This window comes from Theobroma cacao, chromosome 7, assembly GCF_053813885.1.
Source record: "Theobroma cacao isolate CCN51 chromosome 7, ASM5381388v1, whole genome shotgun sequence".
Taxonomy (NCBI): Eukaryota; Viridiplantae; Streptophyta; class Magnoliopsida; order Malvales; family Malvaceae; genus Theobroma; species Theobroma cacao.
Window position 1 is genome coordinate 32,602,224 of NC_142645.1, and position 27,281 is coordinate 32,629,504.

At 34.0% G+C, this 27,281-nt stretch overlaps 1 protein-coding gene and 1 non-coding gene across 2 annotated transcripts; one reads left to right on the plus strand and one right to left on the minus strand.

Annotated features, from left to right (window-relative positions):
- Positions 1 to 13,227: 13,227 nt before the first annotated feature.
- Positions 13,228 to 25,200, plus strand: LOC108662827 (uncharacterized). The gene is given in 12 exon segments (XM_088808720.1): positions 13,228 to 13,489; positions 18,476 to 18,954; positions 19,013 to 19,262; positions 19,305 to 19,404; positions 19,752 to 20,179; positions 20,182 to 20,310; positions 20,413 to 20,714; positions 20,876 to 20,900; positions 21,184 to 21,438; positions 22,009 to 22,072; positions 22,466 to 23,484; positions 24,905 to 25,200. Coding segments are annotated over 12 exon segments (3,609 nt in total).
- LOC148761809 (small nucleolar RNA R71) lies at positions 18,745 to 18,851 on the minus strand. The gene has a single exon (XR_016027771.1). It is a non-coding gene; the product is annotated as a small nucleolar RNA R71 (small nucleolar RNA).
- Positions 25,201 to 27,281: the final 2,081 nt, after the last annotated feature.

Here is a 27,281-nt window from a genome sequence, read left to right on the forward strand (position 1 = left end):
TGGGGAAAATTGGATAGGATAATAACTTTTAAGTTTATTATTATTATTTATTTTTGGATAAATTTTATATAAATCTCTTGTGATATGATATTTTTTCACATAATACTCTGATATTCTAATTTTTTAAAATATAACTTTTTGTTTTACTATTATTCTCGCAAGAAGTAACGGTGTTAAATTTTTATTGTATTTAATCAAGTTTTTATATTTTTATTTGAAATAAAAAAGTTTCTATAATTAATGATTATCCATCAAATAGCTACATTAATTTTTCTGATGAAATTTGCACTACTTTTTGGTAAAGAGCAATTCTGATTTTCGTTTTTTGGTGTTTTTAGCATCTATTGGGTAGGTGCATAAATGTCTTGGGATTTGATGTATTAATGATCCGGTAGATATTTTTTCATCTTAGTAAAGAATATAAATATGGGCTTTGGAGATGTATCTCTAATTGCCATTTGCATTAAAAAAAATAAAGGTTTTATTATTTTTTAATAAAAATTTAATTAAAAAGTAAATATTGTTATCCTTGTGGGAACAATGTGGTAAAACATAAGATTTTATTTGGAAAAAAAAAACTTATGGAGCAGTTAAAGTGGAGTTTACTCTATATTTTTTAAGGCTTTTTAAGTATTTTAATTAATTTATTAATGAGATAATAATATCTCATTTGGTGATAGTGTATGAAATGTATACATTAATAATGTATTACATATAAATTCATTTTACAATCGGAAGATAATTTCAAAATATAAAAAGTTGATGTGTTATGAAAAAAATAAATAAAAATTTAAGTCTCTTCCTTAAAAGGAAAAAAAGAAAAACAAACAAAAGTCATGTTGGGATCTTAAATGTTACGTAGTGGACAAAGCGACCTGGAATCAGCAGAAATCGAACGATTTTCATTCATCATCGAAAGATGCCGACCATGTAATGAAAATTAGGAGAATTCATTACCCTACAGGGTAAGTGGGTAACATAACTAATGGATATTGCCAAGAAAAAGCAGTCCACTTAGAAACAACGCGACACGTAGGATGAAATTTTCAACGTCAGCATGGGGACAATTATTGTTTTATTGAATGTAACGACCCCTCTGAAGTAAGAGAAACTCCAACTCAAATTTCATAATTTAAAAACAGACTTAGTGCCTGTTCGGCACCGTTTTTTTTTTTTTTTCAACTTCTCTACTTTCTAAGAGAAAAAGTTGGACTAAATAGAATGTTGAAAAGTTTTTATCAAAACAAAACACAAAAACAAATCTTAATAAAACTCTACTTCTAATTATCTAGTATAACTAGAATAGTAAACAAGAAATTTAAATAAAATAGATGTTCTATTCCTAATTCAAATATGACTATCCTATAGTTCCTATATAGGCTCTTAACTAATAAGAAAACTATTAAAATTATGAACATGCCCATTTATGACTTTTGAGCTTTTCGTTTTGGCTTCTGACACTCAACCTACTCTAAGAAATTATCTGTTAGGCGTTCTACGTCAGTCCACTTGAGAAAAACTCGACCTCGAGTTAACTTGTAGATTTAGATCCAAAATTTCATCTGATGTTAAATGGGTAAATATCCGTCACATTAAATGTTTTAAAAATTCCCATTGTATCTGGTAAATCTACCACATATGCATTGTCATTGTGTCTGGCACTAGGAAACAGATCAATATGTATTGAATATCTCTCACGGGTGGTAAACCATTAAGTAAATCTTTCGGCATCACCTCACTGAATTCTTCTAATAATAGTTTGACAGCTTCTAGATACACTACTATTTTTTTATCCTCTTCAATTGACAACACTTGTTTCACAACCAAAGCATGCACCTTCTTTAACTCATTTAAAGCAATCTCTATCTCATTCCCTGAATGAGTAAGGGTAAAGAAAGTCCACCCCTCCACTTTGGAAGTTTTGGTTTTGGCACTTCCCCTTCATTGGTACTAAACTAAACTTTATACCATCCTTCTTCAATTTGTAGGTATTTCCTCTTCCATCATGTTGTGTTGCAACATCAAATTGCCAAGGTCTATCAAATAACAAGTGACAAGCATTCATATTCACAATATCAAAATATACCTCATCTTTGTATTTACCAATGAAAAAAAGTACCTTACACCGTTTTATTACATGAATCTTCTTTGCTGCCTTAATCTAAGCTTTAAGACCCAAACTTTCCACAACATCCTTACCAATAATATTCTCACAACTACCACTATCAATAATCACATCAAATAAATGGTTAGTATTCTCATAACTACCACTATCAATAATCACATCAAATAAATGGCTAGTGATAGTGCACCTAATTCGAAATAATTGATGTCGCTTAGTATTATCCTTTTATTTTGAAGACAATATCATTCTTCTCACCACATAATTTTGGCCATCATCATAATCCTCATACTCATCATCATCCCCATTTGCACTACAACAAATCTCATCATCCTCTTCTTCTAGTTCCACCACATGAACTGCTTTTTTGAAAGTACAATCACTAAATCTATGACCAGATTGATTACATTTGAAACACTTCCTTAGGGTTGGTTTGACATAAGGATTTACAATTTTTTGCCATTCCTTCGCATATGTCAGCTCTCCAATTACCTTCTCTTCCTTGTACCAGTTATTGCGTGCAGAACTATCATGAACTAATTTATTCTTGTCGTTGGATGTTCTATCGTTATCCTTGCTGTAACTCTTGTAAGAAAAATCAACTCTATTCTTTTCTCGCTGTAGACACTAAATTTTTAGGTGAAATAAACATTATAGAAGAAAAAATGAGAAAAAGCAATAAACAAAAAAAAATGAAAATGAAAAGAAAAAAGAAGAAAAAATGGAAAAATTTCAAAAATGAAAAAAAATTGAAAAATGAAAAATGTACAACTGGCAGGGTGCGGACATGCAGTGGCAGATGCGAAAAATTTGCATCTGGCAGAAGGTGGAAAATGGCACCCCGTGAACATAATCGGGTATAAAGGAGGGGGAATCGATCAACCAAAAAACCTAAGAATCCCTAGTTTAGAGCAACCAAAAAAACCCAATGGCAGCCATAAACCAAATAGCAGAATCAAGAAGAAAAAACCCTACAGAGAACCAAAAATAGATAAAAAAAATACCCCTATATGTTCTAGCAGCCAAAAAACAACCATAAATCAACCAACCACAATCCACAACCAAAATAAAAAATATATAAAAAATACAATGAGTGAAAACGGGGGCGTTTGGTTTTAGGATTGGTAGTTCGTTTTCAGGGAGATTTGGAGGGGGTTTTGTGTCACCGGTGGGGTGTTTAAGCTTGGGGTTTTCTGTTGTCACCGATTAGGAGGAAGTGAGTTGGGTTCATCATCGGCTAGGAGAAAAGGGGTTTAGGCTTGTCGCCGACGAAAGGAAGAGGTGGAAAGAGGAAGCCCGATCGACGCTTGTAGGAGAGAGGAGAGAGAGGGAGAAAGATTTGGTCGCCGTTTAGAGAAGAAAGCTTGGAGTTGCCGCTAGGTGGAAGGTAAGTTAGAGAGAGAAGCTCCCAAGCCACCAGTTGAAAGCTTAGAGAGAAAGGAGCGTGGCAGATTAGCTAAAGAGAGAAAATGGTGAAGGGAAATGAAAAGAAAAGAGAAAAAGATGGTTTTATAGCTAGGGTTTGGAGAGCTCAAAACTACGCCGTTTTGAAACTCACCAAGAATCCTTTCTAATCCCTCCAAACGACACCGTTATGGTGCACCAAGGGCTGCTGAACAAGGCCCCAAACGATGTGGTGTAGCATGGGTAATGGGGCAAGCCAGATGGTTTGGGCTAACCCAGCCCAGTCAGGTAACATCTTGTCCCTTTAGCTTGATGGGTCCATGATGATTTGGGTTGTGGTGGTTTAATCTGCTTGGGTCTAGCTAGCCTTATCTGCTTAAAATTTTATTACTTGATAATGTAAGGTTGATTCTAGATTATTTTGACATAATATTCTAAAATTGCTAGGTAATATTTTTTAGAGTTTGGAAATTAATATGAACAGAAAAACAAATAAAATGATAATAGCAAAAGCAATAAGGTAAAAATATGATAAGTTAATAATAATAGAATATGTTTAGTTATAGAAAATATTTAAATTTAGGAGAATATTTATTTAAAATATATAAGTCTTGGCAAATGAAGCATGTATATAAAACAGAAAAAATAGATGTCTAAATAAGGAATACTTGTAGTGATGGATTTAACTTTAGTTAGAAAGAAATAAATAAAAAGAAGGACAAAAAGAAAAAGAAAAAAAAAGGATATAGGAGTGAGTAAATGATTAATGAAAATAAATAAATAAATAAATAAATAAGTGAAATGGAAACATATATAAAAGATATGATAATAATATCAAAGAAAAAGTAAATGACTGTCTACAAAAGTTAAAATGGTGAGGTAAAAAAATAGTATATAAATAATGATAGTAAATAAAAAATAAATAATAATAATAATAAAATTCATCTTATGGGGTAAATATTAATTAATATGAGGGTATAAATTGAATCTTGAAGATACCATGAAGTTAATCATAATAGTACCGATGGTGGGATGATTGATCGGGATGCGAGGAGTCACAATCTCGAGCTAATTTTTCCTTGGTTCAGAATCCAAATTAAGGCTCCACCAGTACTGTGATACCCCAACTTCTATAGGCTTGTAACTAAGTATAGATGTAATAATATGAGCTAGGGGTAGTTTCATCATTTTCTCTAATAAGCTTCCAAAAGAAAGTTTTATAATATTTTAAGGCCTAAATAGGCATAAGACGGTATAAATGATGTGTGCTGATGAAAACACGAAGAAAACTAGAAGTTTCAACAATTTTCATAACAGAGGCAAAATGGTTATTTTTCACCTCGGGTTAAAATTTTAAGTTTTTATGAACTCGAGCATGTTTAGACCATTATGGATATTGTCCTAGTGTTAAAAGAGCAAAAAGATTGCATAAAAGATTGGAGGAGAGTAAGTTAATTAGTGGAGGGGCATTTTCGTAATTTTAAAAGAAAGGATAAGATTGCCTATAAATACCTTGAATTTCCAGCAGCTTCTTGAATTTTCCAGCAGCTGGTCTTCTTCTTCCGTTCTCCTCTCTCACGTTTCTTCAAACTCCATGGAAGCTTGATTTTCAAATTTCCATAACTTTCTCTCTCTAGCTCCAATTTTCATGCTTTTGGTGCACCTTTCCATAAACCCTTGTGCTATTTCATATTCTCACTTCAAAAACCTTGAAATATCTTGTTTTCATACTTTATCTCACTAGCTGGGCATTCTAGAAAGAGGAAGAGAGAATCACTCCATTGATTTGGAAGCTATTGGAAGAGAATCCAACTACAAAGGAACCCTAGGGTGAGTGATGCACCAAGTTTGATTTTTACCTGCAGAAAATGGCTAGTAATTGTGATTTATGAGCTGTTTTATTGTTTACTATGTTCATTACTTTTTAGTGATTGAGATAGTGAACATAGATAGCCATTTAAAGTGGCAATTGAAAACTAGCTAAGAGATAGCTTTTAGAGTTCATAGTGTGTAAATTGATCTATTGTTTATGTTAACGTGATCCTAGGTTTTTAAGGAAGCACCATCATTCCAATTGGATCATTAAGGGAATTTTAGTCAACTAAAAGTTCTACAATCAATTAGTGAGTGGACTACCTTCAAAACTGATTTTGGGAATATGATGGATTTGACAAAGTGTTTGAATGATTTTATACAATTTTTCATGAAAATGAATGCCTTGGGAACAAGCTTTTGAGAAAAGGTTTATGTTATGAAATGTGATTATTATGGATTTCTTTATGGCTGCATTATGTTGATATACATATATGCGTGAGTATAATGTTGTGTAATTATAGACTCGGCTATGTGCGAGTAGGGAGTGTGCATAAGCCGAGGATGACCCGGTTATGTGCGAGTAGGGAGTGCGCATAACTCAATGATGACCTAGCCATGTGCGAGTAGGGAGTGCGTATGAGCTGGTGATGATGATGATGGGATGGTGTGATGAAGATGATGGGTATATATGTATATATATATATATGTAAATATGTGTGTTATAAGAAATTGATGGATAATGGGTTATGGTTGTAATGCATGTGAAACTTGACATGTTAAACCTTGAGAAATTGTTATGTGTTTTCATGTTAGTTTGGACCTTTTGGCAGGGTGGTTTTTCCTTTGGGAAAAAGGTAAATTTTGCATTGATGCCATGTATTTCGCTGCAACGAGAAACTCTCGGAATTGGAGGGGTACCCTGGTCAGAAACTTGCTGCAGTGAGAATGACACTGTAGCTTCTCACTGCAGCGAAATGCGTTCTCGCTGCAGCGAGAAACATTCTGTTTCTGGGTAGAAATTTCGCTGCAGCGAAAAACTTTCTGTTTTGGTCTCTTATCTTGTCCAATTGCTACCCTATCTTTCACTTCTTTGCTACCATATGGGAGCATGGACTTTCAACATTAAGGATTAAAAGAGTTAAGTTTAAAATGAGGAGGTTTAGTGAGAAACCCTCGGCCAGTTGAGAAACTCTCGTTTAGTTAATAACTAAATTCCAACGTCGCTGCAATGAAAACTCATCTCACTGTAGCTACGCTGCAACGAGAATGCCTTTCCGCTGCAGCGAAGATTCGTTGTCATATTTGACTTGCTTGTGCAATATTGAAGCTTTCATTCTTCGATCGGTTCGCTGTGTATGGGTTCAAAATTTTCAAATGATTAATCATTTAAGGGCTTGATGAGGGGTTTTTAATAAGAATAAAAACAAATTGCATTGTTTTGAAAAAAAATGCATCATGATTTCATTAAAGATTTCTTATGGTATGCTTGTTCCCTTCCTTGTTCACTTCCTTGTTAACTCACTGGGTTTATACTCACCATTTTCAAATTCATGTTTTCAGATCACGAGGCAGCCGGTAACTAGGACGAGGTGTCCTTGTAGACCTGTGTCCATCTTTTGGTAGGTATCTCGGCATTCAGTAGCTGTACATTCGTCCGAGTCCCTCCGCTGGAAGTCAAGTCTTCTTTTTGAGATGTATAGGCGAACCTAATGTACATTATTGGAATACATGTTGTAGACAATGTATGTATATAATAAATGAGAAATGCCAATACGAGTTGGCAATATCTATTACTATTTTGATTCTAAGTTCTGAAGAATGACTTAGCAGTTTATGATGGAAGGATGAACACGTCGGACTATTAGGCTTGTTTGGGCTTAGTGGACTACGTCCATTGGGCCCATGCGCCGGTCATGGCCCAGAATTTGGGTCGTGACAAGTACGATGGGAGGGCCTCGATTTTGAGGTTCCGAGATCTTTATTTTAAGTAAACAAAATTTTTACTACATAATAAATTAGTCAAAAAATACAAATATGGCATATATATAAAAGAATAGATGATACATTTAAGTCGTCCAAAGATAAAAACAAAAATTGTGAAAATGTTAATACCCATGACAATAAATAAATATATGAATAACTAAAATAGTTAATGATGGAAAATTCAAAACAATAAGTAGTTTAAAATGTAAATTTAAATATTTTGTGGCATAAAATATATTTTAATAGATTAATAAGTATTATATAAAGGAAATAAGATAGATAATAAAAAGAAAAAAAACTGGAATTAAAAAATATATATATATATATATAATAAGGTATCATGCACTAGATTTGGATGAAAGATTATCTACATAAAAAAATAATTGTTCACTTAAATAACATAGAATCATAAATAATTTATAATATATCTAATTACAAAAAGGGAAATATAAAGAAAGAAAATCCATAAGAAATAGTGAGGAAGACATAGGAGAACTAAAAGTAATAATAATAAAAAAATAATAAATAATCAATATAAAATAAAATAATAAAAAAGAATAATAGTAAACTTCACAAACCTTGTAAAACCCGACCCTATAAATACATGTCATGACATACATGCACTGAGTAGCATGTTATTATGCTAGGAAAGCACCTAAGAAAAGACGAAACCCGATATCGTACCTAACGGTACACTTGAGTTGATTTAACCTCGAACTAGTTCAAATGGGAATTGTATGATGAAATTTAATATTTTATAGTCCAGGAATGACTAAAAATTATTGTTCGGAGTTCGAGGGTTCATTTGGGGTAAAATTGAAAATTTTGATATTCAAGGGCAAAATCGTCATTTTGCCACCTAAGATAATAATTTGATCATGGAGTGAAATTTTTGACCAAGATTAACTATTTGGAGTATAATTTAATGATAGGAAGTGAAAAAGTTTAATTCTGGTGATTTTTGGAGTGTAGGGGCAAAATCGTAATTTTGCCACCCACGGACAAAATTTGAGATTTTGAGAGAATTTAGATCAAATTTGACAAATTGGAGAATGTTATGAGTATAAGGGATGAAAAATATGTCTATGGGTGATTTTTCAGTTTTTTGGGCAAAAATGTAATTTTTCACTTTTACGGGGGCAAAAGTGTAAATTTTAAAAATTACTCCACCGAGACTTTGGATAAGTCTAAGAATTTTATCTAAGCTATGGATATGTGAGACAAGTGTATGGTGAAAATTTGGAAACAAATGGATGAAATTTTAAAAATGGGCCAATGGGAAAGTGACACATGGCATTTTTTTTAATGAAATAATATTATTTTAATGAAAAGTCAGCCATTTAAACCCAAATTTTAAGTGCTGGCCGGCCATAAGGAAGAACAAGAGAGGAAATAGAGAGGAAAGGAAGAAAAAAAGAAAAACCAAAGAGAAACAAGAAAATTAAAAGGGAAATTCACGGTTTTCGACTGTTTACGCGTCTAACGGTAAGATTTTTCGATTTTAGCTTGATTTCTACCTTTCCTATGCCTTTATTTCCATTTAGCATGCTTGAGGAGAGAGATCAAAAAGTGATATCAAGGTCTGGACGAAATTCTAGGAGAGAGAAATTGAAATTTTTAGGTTTTGATTTTTAGTTAAATTGATAGTTTTAGTTAGTTAAATGTGTTTAGAAATTAAATTGGGCAAGAAATCATTAAATTTTTACAATACCCACTCTTGGCTGGATGCTCAATGCTGTACAATGATGATGAATTGATTTTATTCTAAGGGAAATGAAGAGAAAATGATGAAAAATGATTAAACGTGATAGAAAAACAAAGTAGAAAATTAACCGAGTTAATGTCCCAGTTTTGGCCGAATTTTTCAAGGAAAGGAGTGAGCTGATTTTGTTGTTTTTAGAAGGTTATTGGCTGATATTTAATGGTTAGAAATGTTGGAGAGAGAATGGGATGATTTAAAGCTAAAATGGAGCGCGTTAGCAATTTATCGGGCAAAGTGCCAAAAATAGGTTAATACCGCGTTTAAGCCATTTTAGGCTATTGCATTTCATACCATGCATTAGTATAGGATTTAAGTTAATTATATAGTGATTTAGCATCAATGTGATGAATTGTGTAAATTTTTGTAATGTGTCTAGGAGGAGAGCCTTCCGGAAAAGGCAAAGAAGTCGTACCAGACGAGTAGTGATCGGGGCACTTAGAAAGCTTTTAGTTTGTACAAACGGTGAGTAAACTTATTATTATTATAAATTATCTAGAGTTTATTTTAAATGCCCTCTATGTATTTTATGAAATGAGAACGAGATTAAAACGAGATTTTTGATGTTTTAGGAATAAATGTGACAAATAAAAATATATTGTATTGATTATGAAATTGAGTAATTGGAGGCTACAAATTGACTTGAAAAATATATATTTTCCTAGGAATGGCTTATGAGAAATGAGTATATGTGGCTATATTTTGTGAATGCATTGGGAAATTTATGTAAGTTGTTTTACTATGCAGGTTGGATAAATAAATAAAAGCTACGTTATACTGTCGAAATTTTATTAAAATTGGTGGGTTAGTCACTGCAGTGACGGGTTTTCGTGGACTGCCTATTAGAGGGGCACGGTAAACCCAGTTATATAGTTACTCCGGTTGTAGAGGCGAGGAGGGTAACTCTCGGGGTAGTATTAGAGCTCACTTCACGTCGAACCCCCACGTGAATGTGTAACTCGGCCAACGCCAAGGAACGGCTGGTTTTAAAAAAAAAAAGTGTTTCACGTGTGAATATTTTAACACCCTTGGTGGACTCGGTTAGATACCTCGGCCAAGGTATCCCCGAGGATTAGTTTTGGCTTGAGCCTTGTTTTAATAAAAGACATAAGCCTTAACAACTGTTTTGGTAAATTACAAATATTTTATGGTTTAAGAAATAAATTGGAAACATTATGAAATGGGTTGAAATTTGTTGTTTAAACTTGCCTCCATTTTACTCGCCTTTAGATATTTATGATAATGTCTGTTTACTCATTGGGATTGCAAAATCTCACCCAACTCCTTTCCACCCATTTCAGGTTCAGAATAGACTGTAGATAGCTGATCTCATCGAGGACTACCATTGGATCTGTATTTTCCAAACCGTAGGTTCACAGTCCTCTTTACTTTTGTTTATTCGGGGGCCCTCTTGTTATTGTAAATTAAATTAAATATTTTGGCTTATTGTATTTCAGTATGTATAAATTTATTTAGCTTTTACGCTATAAAAATTATTCACGTATAACTCTATAAATATTGTTTTATAAGAAAATAGAATATTTTTCTTAATATTTCTTTTATTTTCTTATTATATTCAAATAACCGTAATTTTGTTTTAAATGAAGATTTTAGACTTTTAAACTCATTTTGAATATGAATTATGTGTTTTGTACTTGTATATTATGTTTTAGCCAGTTTCGAAATTTTTGAGAAAAAAATGACCAAAATACCCTTATGTGGCGAAAATTTTATTTTGATTGTTTTTGATCTAAAATAGTGTATATTCTCTAAAAACTCGATATTTAACAACGATTGCTCACAAGAAAGGAAAGAAACTGATATGTAAGCCTTGCGGAGTTTCAGTTGGCATTCCGGATAATGAGTGTCAATTAGGGACGTTGCGGCGATTGTCATGGGCCTGAGGGAGGTTCCGGGTCGTGACAAACCTAGTATAGATTTCTATTGCATCATGCATACCATGGCATGTAGATATTTTTGTTCACAAGCATAAGTCCCGATGATGGGATTTTTCGAAGATCTTACGAATGCGAATTTCTCTCGAAAAGTTCCCTAGGTGAAAGAATGTTCTCGGGTCCCACCAGTATGATGGGAGGGCTCGGGAAATATCTTTAATAAAAAGGCTTTTGCTCGTAATAGGTTCATATTCATGAAAATATTTTTTCTAAAAATAAAACGTGCGATAACTCCGATGATGGGATTTATTTGTCAAATTTACGAAGGTGGATTTCTCGAATAACTCCCTAGGTGAGAGAATACCTCCCGGATCGCACCAGTATGATGGGCAGATCCGGGAGAACGTACTCGATAAAAGGTTATTCGTCCAACATTTTTTATCTCATGCCATGCATTTCATAGTGCCTTATATTCACATTTTACTTTAGAATCAAATAAAATAATTTAATAAAATGGGAGATAAAATGCGTGAATAATAGCTAAGGAAACATGATAAGTTTAAAGGTTAAAGCCCAATTGGATGATCTAGAAACCAAATGGTACTGCTCATGGAACGGGCGTCCCAAGGGTGCTAATCCTTCCCCGGGCATAACCGCACTCCAGAACCTAGCTCTAAAAGACGTAGACCAGTTTAAAATTCTCTTGACGGACTTATAATTAATTTAAAACTTCGTTGATTAGAATCGAGTCAACAGGTGGCCAATCACACCTAGAAAAAAGATTGGTGGTGACTCCTAGTGTTTTCATCACGTCTAGCGGTTGGGTTTCTAGACCCGCACTTTACGACAGGTGGCGACTCCACTAGGGACATCGAGAGTCAAACCATTAAATAATAATAGGTTATCCAAGGCTTTAAATAATTCAATATTTCCTTAGTATTAATGATTTACTCTACCTATTTTGTTCGATGCATTTATTTATTTCGTCATTGTCATTTTATTGCTTTTAATAATTGCGGAGATTTAGGATAGAGGGATGTGAGATTATTGGTCCAAAATCGATATGTTCCTTCACACACACAACACATTTTGCATTCATGCATAAGCCCTCTACCCGGGCTATGTCTATTTTTAGGAGGGAGTTTAGTAGCTACGCTCTCGTGAGGTGATAACCTCCGCACGAGCTAGTGAATACTCCCACTCAGATCGAACCTAGTCCGTTTGAAGCCTGTAATGGGTGAGGACTGGGGTGCCTTACTAGTTCGCATGGACGACAGTGAGGAACAATTTGGGAACTTTTAGCTCCGTTTGTAACCCAAACTCGGCATATAGAAAATTATGAGTAGCCTTCCTTTAGGTAGAGCCATTCCAACATACTGTGAATGAGGTACCCTTAAATAGGAACACATGAAGGAATACTTCTCAGTCTCTCTATTTTGATTTCTTGCATAACATTATGGAAATAATGAAAAAAAATGAGGAATTGTAGAGTGGATGAATATGTCAATATCGACAATAATTTTGACTATTTCTCCTTAAATGGCATCCTAGTCAGTCTAAAAAAAACATATATATAAAATAAATAATAAAAAGAGAGTTCTTTTCTTCAAATAATATCCTTTTTTTTAAAAAAAAGAAAAAATAGTAAGGAAAAGAAAACAAACAAAGTCTTTTCTTTTATTTCTTTTGTTCTTTAAAAATTATGAAAATAAAAAGAAAGAAAAAGAAAAAGAAAGAATAAAAAGTAAAAAAAAAAAAGACAAGGATTTTAATTTTGAATAGAGCTTCCACTTCTCATTTTACATGATTAAAAAAATGGTTTTTATTGTACTCCCATTGCATGTACAGTGTTTAAATTTTCTTACATTTTGGGGGTACTCCATTGCATATCATTTCATTCATTCATCAAAGCATCATTGCATTTCATGCATTCATACACATGACATATTTGCATCCATATCCATATATTCATCTTTTCTTTATTTCTAGCCATATTTATTCCCATAACAAAGAACCACACAATTTTATTAGATTTTAAGGAAATAGAACGAATCCACATTTATGGAAAACATCTAGAAAGATTTCAGTTAAATTTCAAAATTCTCTTCTAATTTATTTGATTTGAGTTAAGGGGGTTGAAGGATATGGAACATCAATTGGAAGCAAGGATAAGCGCACTAGAGCGCAATCAAGAAGAGTTCATACATGATCTTCGAGAGATGAAAGGATAAATTGCCAAATTGATGGAAATGGTTGAACGTCTCAACAAAATCGATGGAATTCACCTTCAAGAATTCCAATCGCTTCAAACTGAACCATGCCTCAAGCGACCATTGAAAGAAGGCCAATTTGTCTTTGATAGGACCAACATTTCACCTAGTGAACCAAGTAAAGATCAGGGTTTAGAAAAAGTTATGAAAAGGATGGATGAGTTGAATATGCAGATGATTGAATTGAAGAGCTCAATATCCAAGATGGGATCTCTAAGCCCTACACCACCTTCAAACAATGGTTTGCAACCGAGCACATTCTTCCAACCTACCACTTTTAGACCAACTTTTCAACCCATGAACATTGGTCTGCGTCTAAGTTTGCACCTTTGCCCAAGCACCTTTCAACCACTTTCTCAACAAGCTCCTCGAGCCCAATTGTTCACACAATCACCTATCACCCCTGCTCCTAGCCTAGGTGTTATCCAAAAACAATCCAAAAAGAAGCAACATAAACAATTGGATCCCATTCCCATTTCTTTTGGAGAACTTTTTCACCAATTAGCTCAGGATCACCTTGTTGCTGCTATCTTTATAGAACCCTTGAAACCTCTGATAATTCTATTTTATAGAATTATGTTATTCCTATCACGACCCGGAACCTCCCTCGCGCCCATGACAACCGTCATGACATCCCGATTGACATTCATTACCCGGAATGTCAACCGAAATCTCACAAGGCCTACATATCAGTTTCTTTCCTTTCCTATGAGCAATCGTTGTTAAACATTCCATTTAAAACAATTACTGATCGTTTTCGGCTCAAATAAATCCAAAGATAATTTTTTTTTAAAAGGATTTATAGACAAATATCACTATTCAAAATATTGATTAAAATATAACATTTTTATATAAAACAATATTTATAGAAACATGTGTAAGAAATCTTTTGTAATGTGTAAGTAAAATAAATTCCTACATACAAAAATTTACTAAGTTATAATGTACAATAATGGTTACAATGACAAGTGGCCCAAAATACACCCAGTGTTGGTGCTAGAAACCTACTGTCTGTGTGGTAGAGATGTCAACTGGAATCCTCAACAAAATAGGGTATCTACAAGCTACCATAGACCTGAAATGTTTGGAAAGGAGGTGGGTGAGATTTTGCAATCCCAATGAGTAAACAGACATTATCATAAATATCTAAAGGCGAGTAACAGGGAGGCAAGTTTAAACAATAAATCACAAACCATTTCATAATGTTTTCAATTTATTTTTTAAACCATAAAATATTTGTAATTTACCAAAACAGTTGTTAAGGCTTATGTCTTTTATAAAAGAAAACAAGGCTTAAGCCAAAACTAATCCTCGGGGATACCTTGGCCGAGGCATCTAACCGAGTCCGCCAAGGTTGTTATAACATTTACATGTGAAACACATTTTTATTTTTAAAACAAGTCGTTCCTTGGTGTTGGCCGAGTTACACATTCACGTGGGGGTTCGACGTGAAGTGAGCTCTAATACTACCCCAAGAGTTACCCTCCTCGCCTCTACAACCGGAGTAACTATATAACTGGGTTTACCGTGCTACTCTAATAAGCAGTCCCCGAAAACTCGTCACTGCAGTGACTAACCCACCAATTTTAATAAAATTTCGACAGTATAACGTGGCTTTTATTTATTTATCCAGCTTGCATAGTAAAAACAACTTACATAAATTTCCCAATGCACTTACAAAATATAGCCACATATACTTATCTCATAAGCCATTCATAGGAAAATATATAATTTTCAAGACAGTTAACAGCCTCCAATTACTCAATTTCATAATCAACCCAATATATCTTTATTTGTCACATTTATTTGTAAAACAGCAAAAATCTTGTTTTAATCTCGTTTTCATTTCATAAAATACATAAAGAGCATTTAAAAATAAACTCTAGATAATTTACAATAATAATAAGTTTACTCACCGTTTGTACAAACTAAAAGCTTTCTAGGTGCCCCGATAACTACTCGTCGAGTACGATTTCCTTGCCTTTATCGGAAGGCTCTCATCTTAGACACATTGCAAAAATTTACTCAATTCATCACATTAATGCTAAATCACTATATGTTTGACTTAAATCCTATACTAATGCATGGTATGAAATGCAATAGCCAAAAACAGCTTAAACGCGGTATTAACCTATTTTTGGTACTTTACTCGATAAATTTCTAACGCATTCCATTTTAGCTCTAAATAGTCCCATTCTCTCTCCAACATTTCTAACCATTAAATATCAGCCAATAACCTTCTAAAATCACCAAATCAGTTCACTTTCCTCCTTGGAAAATTCAGCCAAAAATGGGACATTAACTCGGTAAATTTTCTACTTTGTTTTTTTATCACATTTAACCATTTTTCATCATTTTCTCTTCATTTCTCTTAGAATAAAAATCAGATTATCATCATTGTACCTCATTCTAGATTCGGCCAAGGGTGGGTATTGTGAAAATTTAATGATTTGTTCCCCAATTTAATTTCTAAACACATTTAACTAACTAAAACTACCAATTTAACTAAAAATCAAAACCTAAAAATTTCAAATTCTCTCCCATAGAATTTCAGCCAGCCCTTGGTTTCACTTTTTGATCTCTCTCCTCAAGCATTCTTAATGGAAATAAAGGCATAGGAAAGGTAGAAATCAAGTTAAAATCGAAAAATTTTACCGTTAGACGCTTAAACGGGCGAAAAACGTGATTTCCCCTTTGAATTTTCTAGTTTTCCTTTGTTTTTCTTTCTTTTCTTCCTTTCCTCTCTTTTTCTTCCTTATGGCCGGCCAGCACTTAAAATGGGGTTTAAATGGGCTGACTTTTCATTAAAATAATATTATATCATTTTAAAAATACCACGTGTCACTTTCCCATTGGCCCATTTTTAAATTTCATCCATTTGTTTCCAAATTTTCACCATACACTTGTCCCACATATCCATAGCTTAGATAAAATTCTCAGACTTATCCAAAGTCTCGGTGGAGTAATTTTTGAAATTTACACTTTTGCCCCCGTAAAAGTCAAAAATTACATTTTTGCCCCAAAAACTGAAAAATTGCCCATAGACATATTTTTCATCCCTTATACTCATACCATTCTCAAATTTGTCAAATGTGATCTAAATTCTCTCAAAATCTCAAATTTTGTCCATAGGTGGAAAAATTACGATTTTGCCCCTGAACATGAAAATTTTCAATTTTTCCCCAAATGAACCCTTCAACTCCGAACAATCATTTTTAGTCATTCCTTGACTATAAAATGTTAAATTTCATCCTACGATTCTTATTTGAACTAGTTCGGGGTTAAATCAATTCAAGTGTACCGTTAGGTACAATACCGGGTTTCGTCTATTCTTAGGGACTTTCCTAGCATAATAACATGCTACTCAGTGCATGTATGTTATGACATGTATTTATAGAGTCGGGTTTTACAATTCCAATTTTGTTATTAAATATTAGCTAAGTCCTCAATTTTCAATTATAATTTACTTATTTTTAGTTGTTTTTATAATTAGGTTACTTTTAGGCTAGTTATTTTAATTTTATGTTATTTCTTTTAATTTGGTTATTATTTATTAATTTTTATAATTTTTTTTTGTAGGATTAAAAGTGATTGGGCTTAATTTTGGAAAGTAAGGTGTATACAGACTTAGAATCTGCTTGCATTTGCTTCAGTATTTTGGCCATATCCCGAGATAAAAAATTCCAAATGATTCAATTCTTGAACCAGTGAAAAGCTAAGAGACAGATTTACAACTTTCATGAAGATTACTTTGCCTAGTTCTACCTTGAAGATAGAGAAAATTGCATCAGAAAATGGCTGGATGTACTATACCGGGAATGGAAATTTGTAAAGACTGATAATTGATTTTTGGGCGTCTTATTACACCTTTAAGCCCAATTAAACACTAGATCAGCTTAAGGAACTTTAGGTTAAGTTTATTAATATAAATAGGATATGTTTAAGAACATTAAGTAGACAACCTTTGAGAGATTCAAGAATTAGAAGTTGAGGTTGAAACTTGGAGATGAAGTCGACAATAATTGTTTTGTGTTCTTCCTTAGCTTTTAATTTTCTTGTTACTTTCAATGGTTAAATTTATTATAATGTTATTTGTTTTTGTAATTATCAGTGGCTAAATTCTCTTTTTCTAGGATTGCAATTGAACTCACATGTAGTCTAAATTTTTAATCTCTTTCTTGCTTATTTTAATGAGATTTGAATTGTTTATTCCAATTTGTTCTTACTGCTTTTAATTGCTTGATCACCAATTAAATTGATCTAAGAACCTAAACAAATTTGGGAAAGGGAGTTTAGAGTAGACTAAAATTGGGATAGCATATGATCATGTTAATTGATTTGCATATAGAATAGGGATATACCTATAGGCCATATGTAGCCATATTAGAGCATGAACTTAATACGTTTGTTTTAATTTCAAATCACATAGGGATATAGTGTTTTTGTTAAAATAGATATTTTTATAGGTTTAGTTGGGAGACCCTTATAAATAATTTAGGACTCTAGGTTAGCAATTCAACCCATTGAAATAAGTTAAGTAAAAGAGGTAAGATTTAGGTGAAGTGTGAGGGATATTGTAATCCTAGGCTTGGTTAGTTTGATATTTTCTTAAGTTATTATTATTTTGATTTTTCTTGTTGGTTTTAATATTAGTTAATTAGTTTTAGTTAATTACTTAATTTTGATTATTTGGATAAGATTAAATTGTTCTAATTTTAGTAATTGGTAAAGTTTTAGATCAATTCCCTGTGAGATCGATACTCTACTTGCTAATATACTATCTATTCGATACGTATACTTGCATAGTAAGATTTTAACTGACAATTTTTTGGCGCCGTTGCCGGGGAATTAATTCTAGATTTATTACTAATACTAATACCAAGCAATTTAATCTTACTTCAAATTTTATTTTTCTTGTTTTAATTTTAGCTTTTGTTTTCTTGTAGATATATTTGATCATTGTATGCAAAGAAGAGACAACTTGAATCTTTTTCCTTTTGATCCTGAGATAGAAAGAACTTTTAGAAGACGTTGAAGGAAGAATTTACAAGTTGCAGCTTTAAATCAAACAATGGCCGAGATAACATTAATAATGGTAATAATGCCATTAATGTGGTTCCCGAAGTAAATAGAGCATTGCAAGCTTATGCAGTTCCTCTGTTGCAAGGTTTGCACCAAAGCATTAGGAGACCTTCCATCAATGCGAATAATTTTGAAATTAAACCAGCCTATATTCAGATGATTCAGTCTTCAATCCAGTTTGGTGGGTTACCTAGTGATGATCCTAATGCTCATTTAGTAAATTTCTTGGAGATTTGCGATACTTTTAAATACAATGGAGTAACTGATGATGCTATTAGATTGAGATTGTTTCCATTCTCTCTGAGGGATAAAGTAAAAAGCTGGCTTGATTCACTGCTTAATGGGTCTATCACTACATGGGAGGAATTGGCTCAAAAGTTTCTCACAAAGTTCTTTCCGCCTGCAAAGACTGCAAAGTTGAGGAACGATATTACCTCATTCACACAATTTGATGGTGAATCCTTGTATGAAGCTTGGGAGAGGTTTAAAGAACTACTACGAAGATGCCCACATCATGGGCTTCCTGATTGGTTGCAAGTTCAGACATTCTACAATGGGCTGATTGGGTCAATTAAAATCACAATTGATGCTGCTGCTGGTGGGGCATTGATGAGTAAGAATGCGGCAGATGCTTATAATTTGTTGGAAGAGATGGCTTCAAATAATTATCAATGGCCTTCAGAAAGGTCGGGTTCGAGAAAAGCTGTTGGAGCCTATGAAATTTGATGCAATGAGCAACTTAGCCACGCAAGTGGCTGCACTGTCCAAGAAGATTGACACACTGGGAGTTCATGCAGTTCAAAATTCAATGTGTGAGATGTGTGGGGATGGCCATTCAAATGATCAATGTCCATACAATTCTGAATCAGTCCAGTTTGTGGGAAACTTTAACATACAGCAGAACAACCCATATTCCAATACTTATAATCCTGGTTAGAGAAACCATCCCAATTTTTCATGGAATAACAATGCAGGGCCTTCCAATCCAAAACCCAACATGCCTCCGGGATTTCAACATCAAGTTAGACCACCAATTCCTGAAAAAAAGCCCCAAGTGGAAGAACTTCTCTTGCAGTATATATCCAAGAATGATGCGATAATTCAAAGCTTTGGAGCATCCTTGAGAAATCTTGAAACCCAAATGGGATAGCTTGCAAATTCCATCAATAATAGACCTCAAGGTTCTCTACCTAGTGACACACAAATCAATCCTAAAGGTAAGGAACAATGCCAAGCAATCACTTTAAGGAGTGGAAAAGAGATTGATGGGGTGAATGAAAAAGTAGATGAACTTGAGAATGAAGTTGTTGATAGGGAAGGAATGTGTGAAAAAGAGAGTGAAGTCAAACAGAAAGAAGATGTCAAGGCTAAAAATCATGAAACTTCTCAAGTCATCCATCCTCACCACCTTTTCCCCAAAGGCTCCAAAAGCAAAAGCTTGAAAAGCAATTTCAAAAGTTCATCAATGTCTTCAAGAAATTACACATAAATATCCCTTTTGCTGAAGCTTTAGAACAAATGCCCAATTATGTCAAGTTCTTGAAAGACATCTTCTCCAAAAAGAGAAAGCTAGGTGAGTTTGAAACTGTCTCTCTTATAGAAGAGTGTAGTGCAATTCTCCAAAACAAGCTGCCACCAAAACTCAAAGATCCAGGTAGTTTCACAATCCCTTGCACTATTGGTAATTTATTTTTTGCAAAAGCTTTGAGTGATTTAGGTGCAAGTATCAATTTAATGCCTTGGTCAATTTTTGAGAAACTTGGTTTGGGGGAATGCAAACCCACTTCTATAACTTTGCAACTGGCTGATCGTTCTTATGTGTACCCAAGGGGAATTATTGAAGATGTCTTATCAAGGTAGATAAATTTATTTTTCGAGTTGATTTTATAATTCTTGACATGGAAGAAGATAGGCAAATTCCAATCATTCTTGGGAGGCCATTCTTAGCAACTACTAGAGCTTTGATTGATGTTGAAAAAGGTGAGTTCACTTTGAGAGTTCAAGATCAACAAGTAACATTTAATATTTTCAAAGCTTTAAAATTGCCTGTGACATCTGAAGACTGTTTTTCTGTGAGTGTAGTGAACAATTTAACACATGATGTTTTCTTAGAAGAAAATCCCAATGATCCTCTTGAAGCATGTTTAGTTGCTAACTCTGATAGAGATGATGATGAGTTTATTGAATATTCAAATTTGTTGAATGCTCACTTCAGATTTAGAACTAATCATCAATTTGAGTCTTTAGATATTTCAGCTTCTTTGGTGCCAGCTTCTAAGCCTTCCATTGAGGAACCACCTACTTTGGAACTCAAACCTCTGCCAGCACACTTGAGGTATGCTTTTCTTGGAAAATCTTCCACTCTTCTGGTTATTATTTCTAATGTTCTTACTAGCTTGCAAAATGAGAAGTTATTGAGAACACTTAGAGCATTCAAGAAAGCAATAGGGTGGACCATAGGTGATATTAAGGGAATTAGCCCTTCTATTTGCATGCATAAAATTCTTCTTGAGGAAGATCACAAAGCCACAATTGAACAACAAAGAAGATTGAATCCCATCATGAAAGAAGTGGTCGAGAAGGAAATCATCAAGTGGTTGGATGCCAGAATAATTTACCCTATCTCTGATAGCTCATGGGTAAGTCCAGTTCAATGTGTTTCTAAGAAAGGAGGAATGACTGTGGTGGGCAATGACAATAATGAGCTCATTCCAACAAGAACAGTGACTGGATGGAGAGTGTGCATGGGCTACCACAAGCTCAACAAAGCTACAAGGAAAGATCACTTCCCTCTTCCATTCATTGATCAAATGTTAGATTGCTTCACTGGTAAGGAATATTATTGTTTTCTAGATGGTTATTCTGGCTATAACCAAATTGCTATTGCTCCTGAAGATCAGGAAAAGACTACATTTACATGTCCTTATGGCACCTTTGCTTTTAGAATAATGCCATTTGGATTATGTAATGCACCTACCACCTTTCAATGATGCATGATGGCCATATTCACAAACATGGTGGAAAAATGCTTGGAGGTATTTATGGATGATTTCTCAATCTTTGGAAATAATTTTGATGATTGTTTTTTATATCTTGCTAGGGTACTCAAGAGGCGCGAAGAGACAAATTTGGTGCTCAATTGGGAGAAATGTCACTTCATGGTGCGAGAAGGTATTGTTCTTGGGCACAAGTTCTCTAGTAATAGCATTGAGGTAGATAAAGCAAAAATTAAAGCAATCGAGAAATTACCACCTCCAATAAATGTTAAAGGTATTTAAAGTTTTCTTGGTCATGTTGGTTTTTATAGAAGATTTATTAAGGACTTTTCAAAAATTTCTAAACCACTTTGCAATTTATTAGAGAAAGATGTACCATTTAAGTTTGATAATGAATGTTTTGTTGCTTTTGATGAATTGAAGAAAAGATTAATATCTGCACCTATCATAATTAGTCCCGATTGGACTCTTCCTTTTGAGCTAATGTGTGATGCGAGTGATTATGCAGTGGGAGCTGTTTTGGGACAAAGGAAGGATAAAATCTTCCATTCCATCTATTATGCTAGCAAGACTTTGAATGAGGCTTAGAAAAATTATACTACGACAGAAAATGAGCTCTTGGCTGTGGTTTTTGCTTTTGACAAATTTTGCTCCTATCTCGTGGGGACAAAGGTGATAGTGTACACTGATCACTCAGCTATCAAGTATTTGATTGCCAAGAAGGATGCTAAGCCAAGATTGATAAGGTGGATTCTCTTACTTCAAGAATTTGATCTTGAGATTCATGATAGAAAATGAACAGAAAATCAAGTTACAGACCACCTCTCAAGATTAGAGATTGAAGCTCAAGGTAAGGATTCAACCTTAATCAAAGAGACTTTTCCTGATGAACAAGTCCTTCAAGTTGGTAAGAAATCACTTCCTTGGTATGTTGATTTTGTAAACTATTTGGTAAGCAATATTATTCCCCTTGATTTAAATTTTCATCAGAAAAAGAAATTTTTGCATGATGTTAAATTTTATTTTTGGGATGAGCCTTACTTGTTCAAACAGTGTAAAGACCAGATGTTCAAAAAATGTGTCCCGAAAAAAGAGATTCAAAGTGTGCTTCACCATTGCCATTCTTCAAATTATGGAAGACACTTTGGAGGAACTAGGATTGCTGCTAAAGTTCTCCAATCAGGTTTGTATTGGCCTACATTATTTAAGGATGCTCACAATTTTGTTTTGCATTGTGACAGGTGCCAAAGAGTGGGAAACATCTCAAGGAGACATGAGATGCCTCTCGACAACATACTAGAGATAGAAATTTTTGATGTATGGGGTATTGACTTCATGGGTCCATTTATATCTTCATATAACAACAAATACATTTTGCTTGCTGTGGATTATGTCTCCAAGTGGGTTGAAGCAGCAGCCTTTCCTCATAATGATTCGAAGGTGGTAATGAATTTCATCAAGAAGAATATTTTCATTCGATTCGGCACTCCAAGGGCAATCATTAGTGATGAGGGAAGTCACATTTGCAACAAATATTTTGATGCCCTTCTGGCAAAATATGGAGTTAAACACAAGGTTGCCACTGTGTACCATCCTCAGACTAGTGGCCAAGCGGAAGTATCGAATCGTGAAATCAAGCGAATTTTGGAGAAAACCGTGTTTCCCACAAGAAAAGATTGGTCAAAGAGATTGAATGATGCATTGTGGGCATATAGGACTGCTTACAAGACCCCGATTGGTATGTCTCCATATAATTTGGTCTTTGGCAAAGCTTGTCACTTATTGGTGAAACTTGAACACAATGCTCATTGGGCTGTGAAAAAGTTAAATTTTGATCTACAAGCAACAGGTGAGCAAAGGTTGTTGCAATTAAATGAACTTGATGAATTTCGCCTTCAAGCTTATGAGAATGCCAAACTCTACAAAGAGAAAACGAAGCAATGGCATGATAAAAAAATATTGGCAAGAAGCTTTGAGCTAAGACAATCAATGTTGCTTTATAATTCTCGCTTGAAATTATTTTCGGGAAAGCTCAAATCAAGGTGGTTTGGTACTTTTATTGTTAATGAGGTATTCCCACATGGAGCGATCGAAGACAGAGGGACAGATGATCGAAAATTTAAAGTCAATGGACAAAGATTAAAGCATTATTGGGGAGGCAAAATTAATCGTCAAAAGTCCTCAATTCGCTTGCTTGATATAGCCTAAAGTCTAAGTCAGTCCAGCCGAAGACTATAAATGAAGCGCTTCTTGGGAGGCAACCCAAGCTTCTTAACCTTACTCATTTTTATTTTATTTTATTTCATGTTTTTACTTTATTATCATTTTTATTAGTATTATTTTAATCTATTTTTTTGCAGGTCATTGGATTTAAAAACGAAAAAAAAGGGTCAGAGTCGCAACCCTCAAATTAAGAGCAACGGCCCTGAAATGTGCTAAAAATGGAGCTGAAACAGAAAGTTTCAGTGCTGCGGCCCTCAAATTAAGTGTCGCGACGTTGGGTGTAGCAAGGGAAATCTGTTAAAACAAAATGTTTCAGCACTGCGACCCTCACCTTGAGCACCGCGACGCTGAAAAAAGCTCAAAATCGGTGAAAGGTTGAGCGTTGCGGCTCTCAAATCCGAAGCATGATGCTTCGGGACAGCACAGTTGAGCTGGGTCGAGGCCCAGCCCCAAATTTTTTTTAAAACCCTTTTACTTTCTTCTTCTGTCACTTTCTTTGTCTCTTGCCGCCAAACACAATCTCCCCCATTCTTCTTCTGTAACTCTCTTACTTCTCTCTTTTTCCTTTTTCAGTCCACAAGTCTGCGTTTTGATTTTTACTTTGATTTTTTTTCCTGCACTTGTTGCACTCTTAAGGTAACCATTCCACCTTCTCTCCTGCAAATATTTCTTTTTCCATTGTTTTTATGTAGAGAGAAGAGGAGGTTGTAAATCATATAATTTTTGCTTCTTGAATGAGTCTATTGTGCATGTTGGTTAATGGGTTTCTCACACTTCTTCCTGATTAACGCTTAAATTGAAGACAATTTTGACGTTTGCTACCATTTTTGTGATACCCATATAATAAATTCATAGATTTTTTGTTGCTACAAAATTATTTGATAAATGCTTGATTGTTGAAAGTATATGATGGGTTTGTTTACATTCTTATGCTTGGTTGAGCCAGTAGAATTAAATTTTGGACTTGTGGTGCAACACATGCCATATTTATAATGTTGGATGAGTACATTGTCATAGATATAATTTTCAAATTTTTTTGGATTATGGCATTGTGAAAATTAGGATTATGAGAAGGCTATCTTAATGTTGTGAGGCATAGGGACTTTATGTTGCATCTTAAGAAGTAAGATTGTCAATGGAAATCTTGAATTTGATTTGTTGCATTGGACAAGCACTAATTAAACTCATGCTTATAAGTCTTTCATATTTTCATACTTGTTGACATAATACTACTTGCATATTTTTCCTCTGAATTTGTTTTGATAATTAAATTTCTTTTGTAGGAATGGCACCAAAATGATCCAAACCAAGTTCTAGTGCATCTTTTGATATATCGAAGTTCATATCTGCCGAAGCCTCTGCGCAATATCATACGTCCTTGATCAATAAAGTACCAATTCCAGAACAAGGAATAGAGATCCCCATTCTGCCTTACAAAGAGATTAATGACATGATTAGCGACAGATATTGGGATCAATTTTATAACCAACCTGATGCGGCAATGGTTCTTGTAGTACGAGAGTTTTATGCGAATGTGGTTGAGCATGTTGATGGTGTGGCATTTGTTCGTGGTAAACGTGTTCCTTTTCATAGTCGAGCTATCAATGAATTTTTTGGAACTCCAAAAATTGAAAATGATGAATATGGGTAGTACTTGGGTGATCATCAGAATTCCAATGAGATTATATCAACGTTGTGCTTTGAAGGAGCCCAATGGAAGACATCGCATGGTGAGCCAATTTCATTCAAACGAAGTGCCATGAAAAAGGAGTTGAAAGCTTGGTTTCATTTTGTAGCGGAACAGTTACTCCCTTCCACTCATATCAGTGATGTCACGAGGGATCGTGTAGTGCTTATTTATGCCATTGTCACACATAAATCCATTGATGTTGGTAAGGTTATCTCTCATGCCATCCTACATACGAGTCGCACTAAACGAGATCGTATCGTTTTTCCTTTCCTCATCACTGCCTTATGTGCGCGAGCTGGTGTGCAATGGAGTGATAAAGAAGAGCTTCAATAACCAAAACTTCCTATCACCATGGGCATTCTTAAGAGATTAGAGGAATCTACACCGGTTGCTAGTAGTTCTTCCCAAGCCGCTCTCCCACCTCCACAGGCAGCGCCCACACGTAGTGTTGCTCAATGGATTGAGCGCATTGATCGTCGTTTAGATCGTCAAGAAAGGCAGAATCGGGCAATTGAACAAATGATGCGAGCCTACGCTACACACGTTGGGATGGATATGTCTACTTTTCCTTCGTTACCTACAGAGTCTGACTCTGAAGATGATTTTGGTGGTGATGATGTGGAGGACTTGTAGACTACCGATTCGGAGTGAGAGGAGTATTCTTGTCCCTTGTCTTTTATTTTCGTTTATCACATTGAGGGCAATGTTCATTTCAAGTTTGGGGGAGCAGTTTAGAATTTTGTTAGTTTATTTTGAGTATTTTGCTTGTTTTTATTTACATGTTTTGAAAAAAAAAATTGAGATAGTTGTACCTCATTCATGATTGTCCCGATCCTAGGATGATATTTTAATTATCTTTTGATTCTTAGCTTTTGGGAAACATATAGTTATGATTTAATTTTATGTGATATTCTAGTGTTAGCTTTATTTTAGAATGTGACTTCCAACAAATTGAGCACTATACTCTTTTACTTAGAATTTTTATGTGATTTAGAGAAAGTTTATGTTGATGAAAAAATATAGAGAAGTCAAGAATTCTAGAATTTGTTTGATTCTCTCTCGATGCGAAATCTTAGATAACACTTAGGATAGGAAGTGATTTAGGCCATCTTTGGACCGTTTGAGCCTTTGTGAGCCTACCTTTGTATATTTATCCTTAGTCACCCTTTTTGAGCCTAATTTACCTTTTCTTTGTAATTACACAGTTATATTAGCCTTGGCCTATTTATTTAATTCCAGCAATTTGACCCTTTCACTTTCTAAGTATTTTAATCTTTCTAAAGAATGGTTTAAGCTTAAAGATAAATTGAGGGAGAAAGTTGAAAAAAAAAATGATGGCTATTGGCAAAAATTATCCCTAGTTTATAATTGTCAAAAAAAAAAGTTTGGGGGTTGAAAAAAAAAGTGAAATAAAATGTGTGGTACAAAGAAAAATTTACGTCAAGTTTGAGGGTGCTATAAAAACTTTTTGAGCTCTTTATATGATTTAGATTGATTAAGTGCTTAGGGTGAATTTGAGCTTAAATATATCCTTTATCATACCTTAACCCTAGCCTTACATTACAAGCTTGATAAAGACCTATTGTCCTTGAATAAGTGTTCATCTACATTAGTGGAGAGAGAGATGAAAAGCAAATTTATGGGATCTTAGTACTAATCTATGCTTAGATTTGGCATAAATTGATTTGAATTGCATGATATTCTTTGCAAGAGAGCATTCACACACACACGGAAGTCCATTCGAAAAATAAGTTTTCACTTGAATTGATGCATGAATTTAAAGATTAGCTGTATGTTACCTTAAGTTGGAATTAAAGTTAATTTCTGAGGAAAAATTGGGAAATCATGATTTGGTATTTCTATCTCTTGTTTAAGGATTTTTTTTTTTATGATTAAGTTTTCTTTTTGTGATTTTCTTTTGCTCGAGGACTAGCAAAATCTTAAGTTTGGAGGTGTGATAATTCTATTTTATAGAATTATTTTATTCCAATTTTGTTATTAAATATTAGCTAAGTCCTCAATTTTCAATTATAATTTACTTA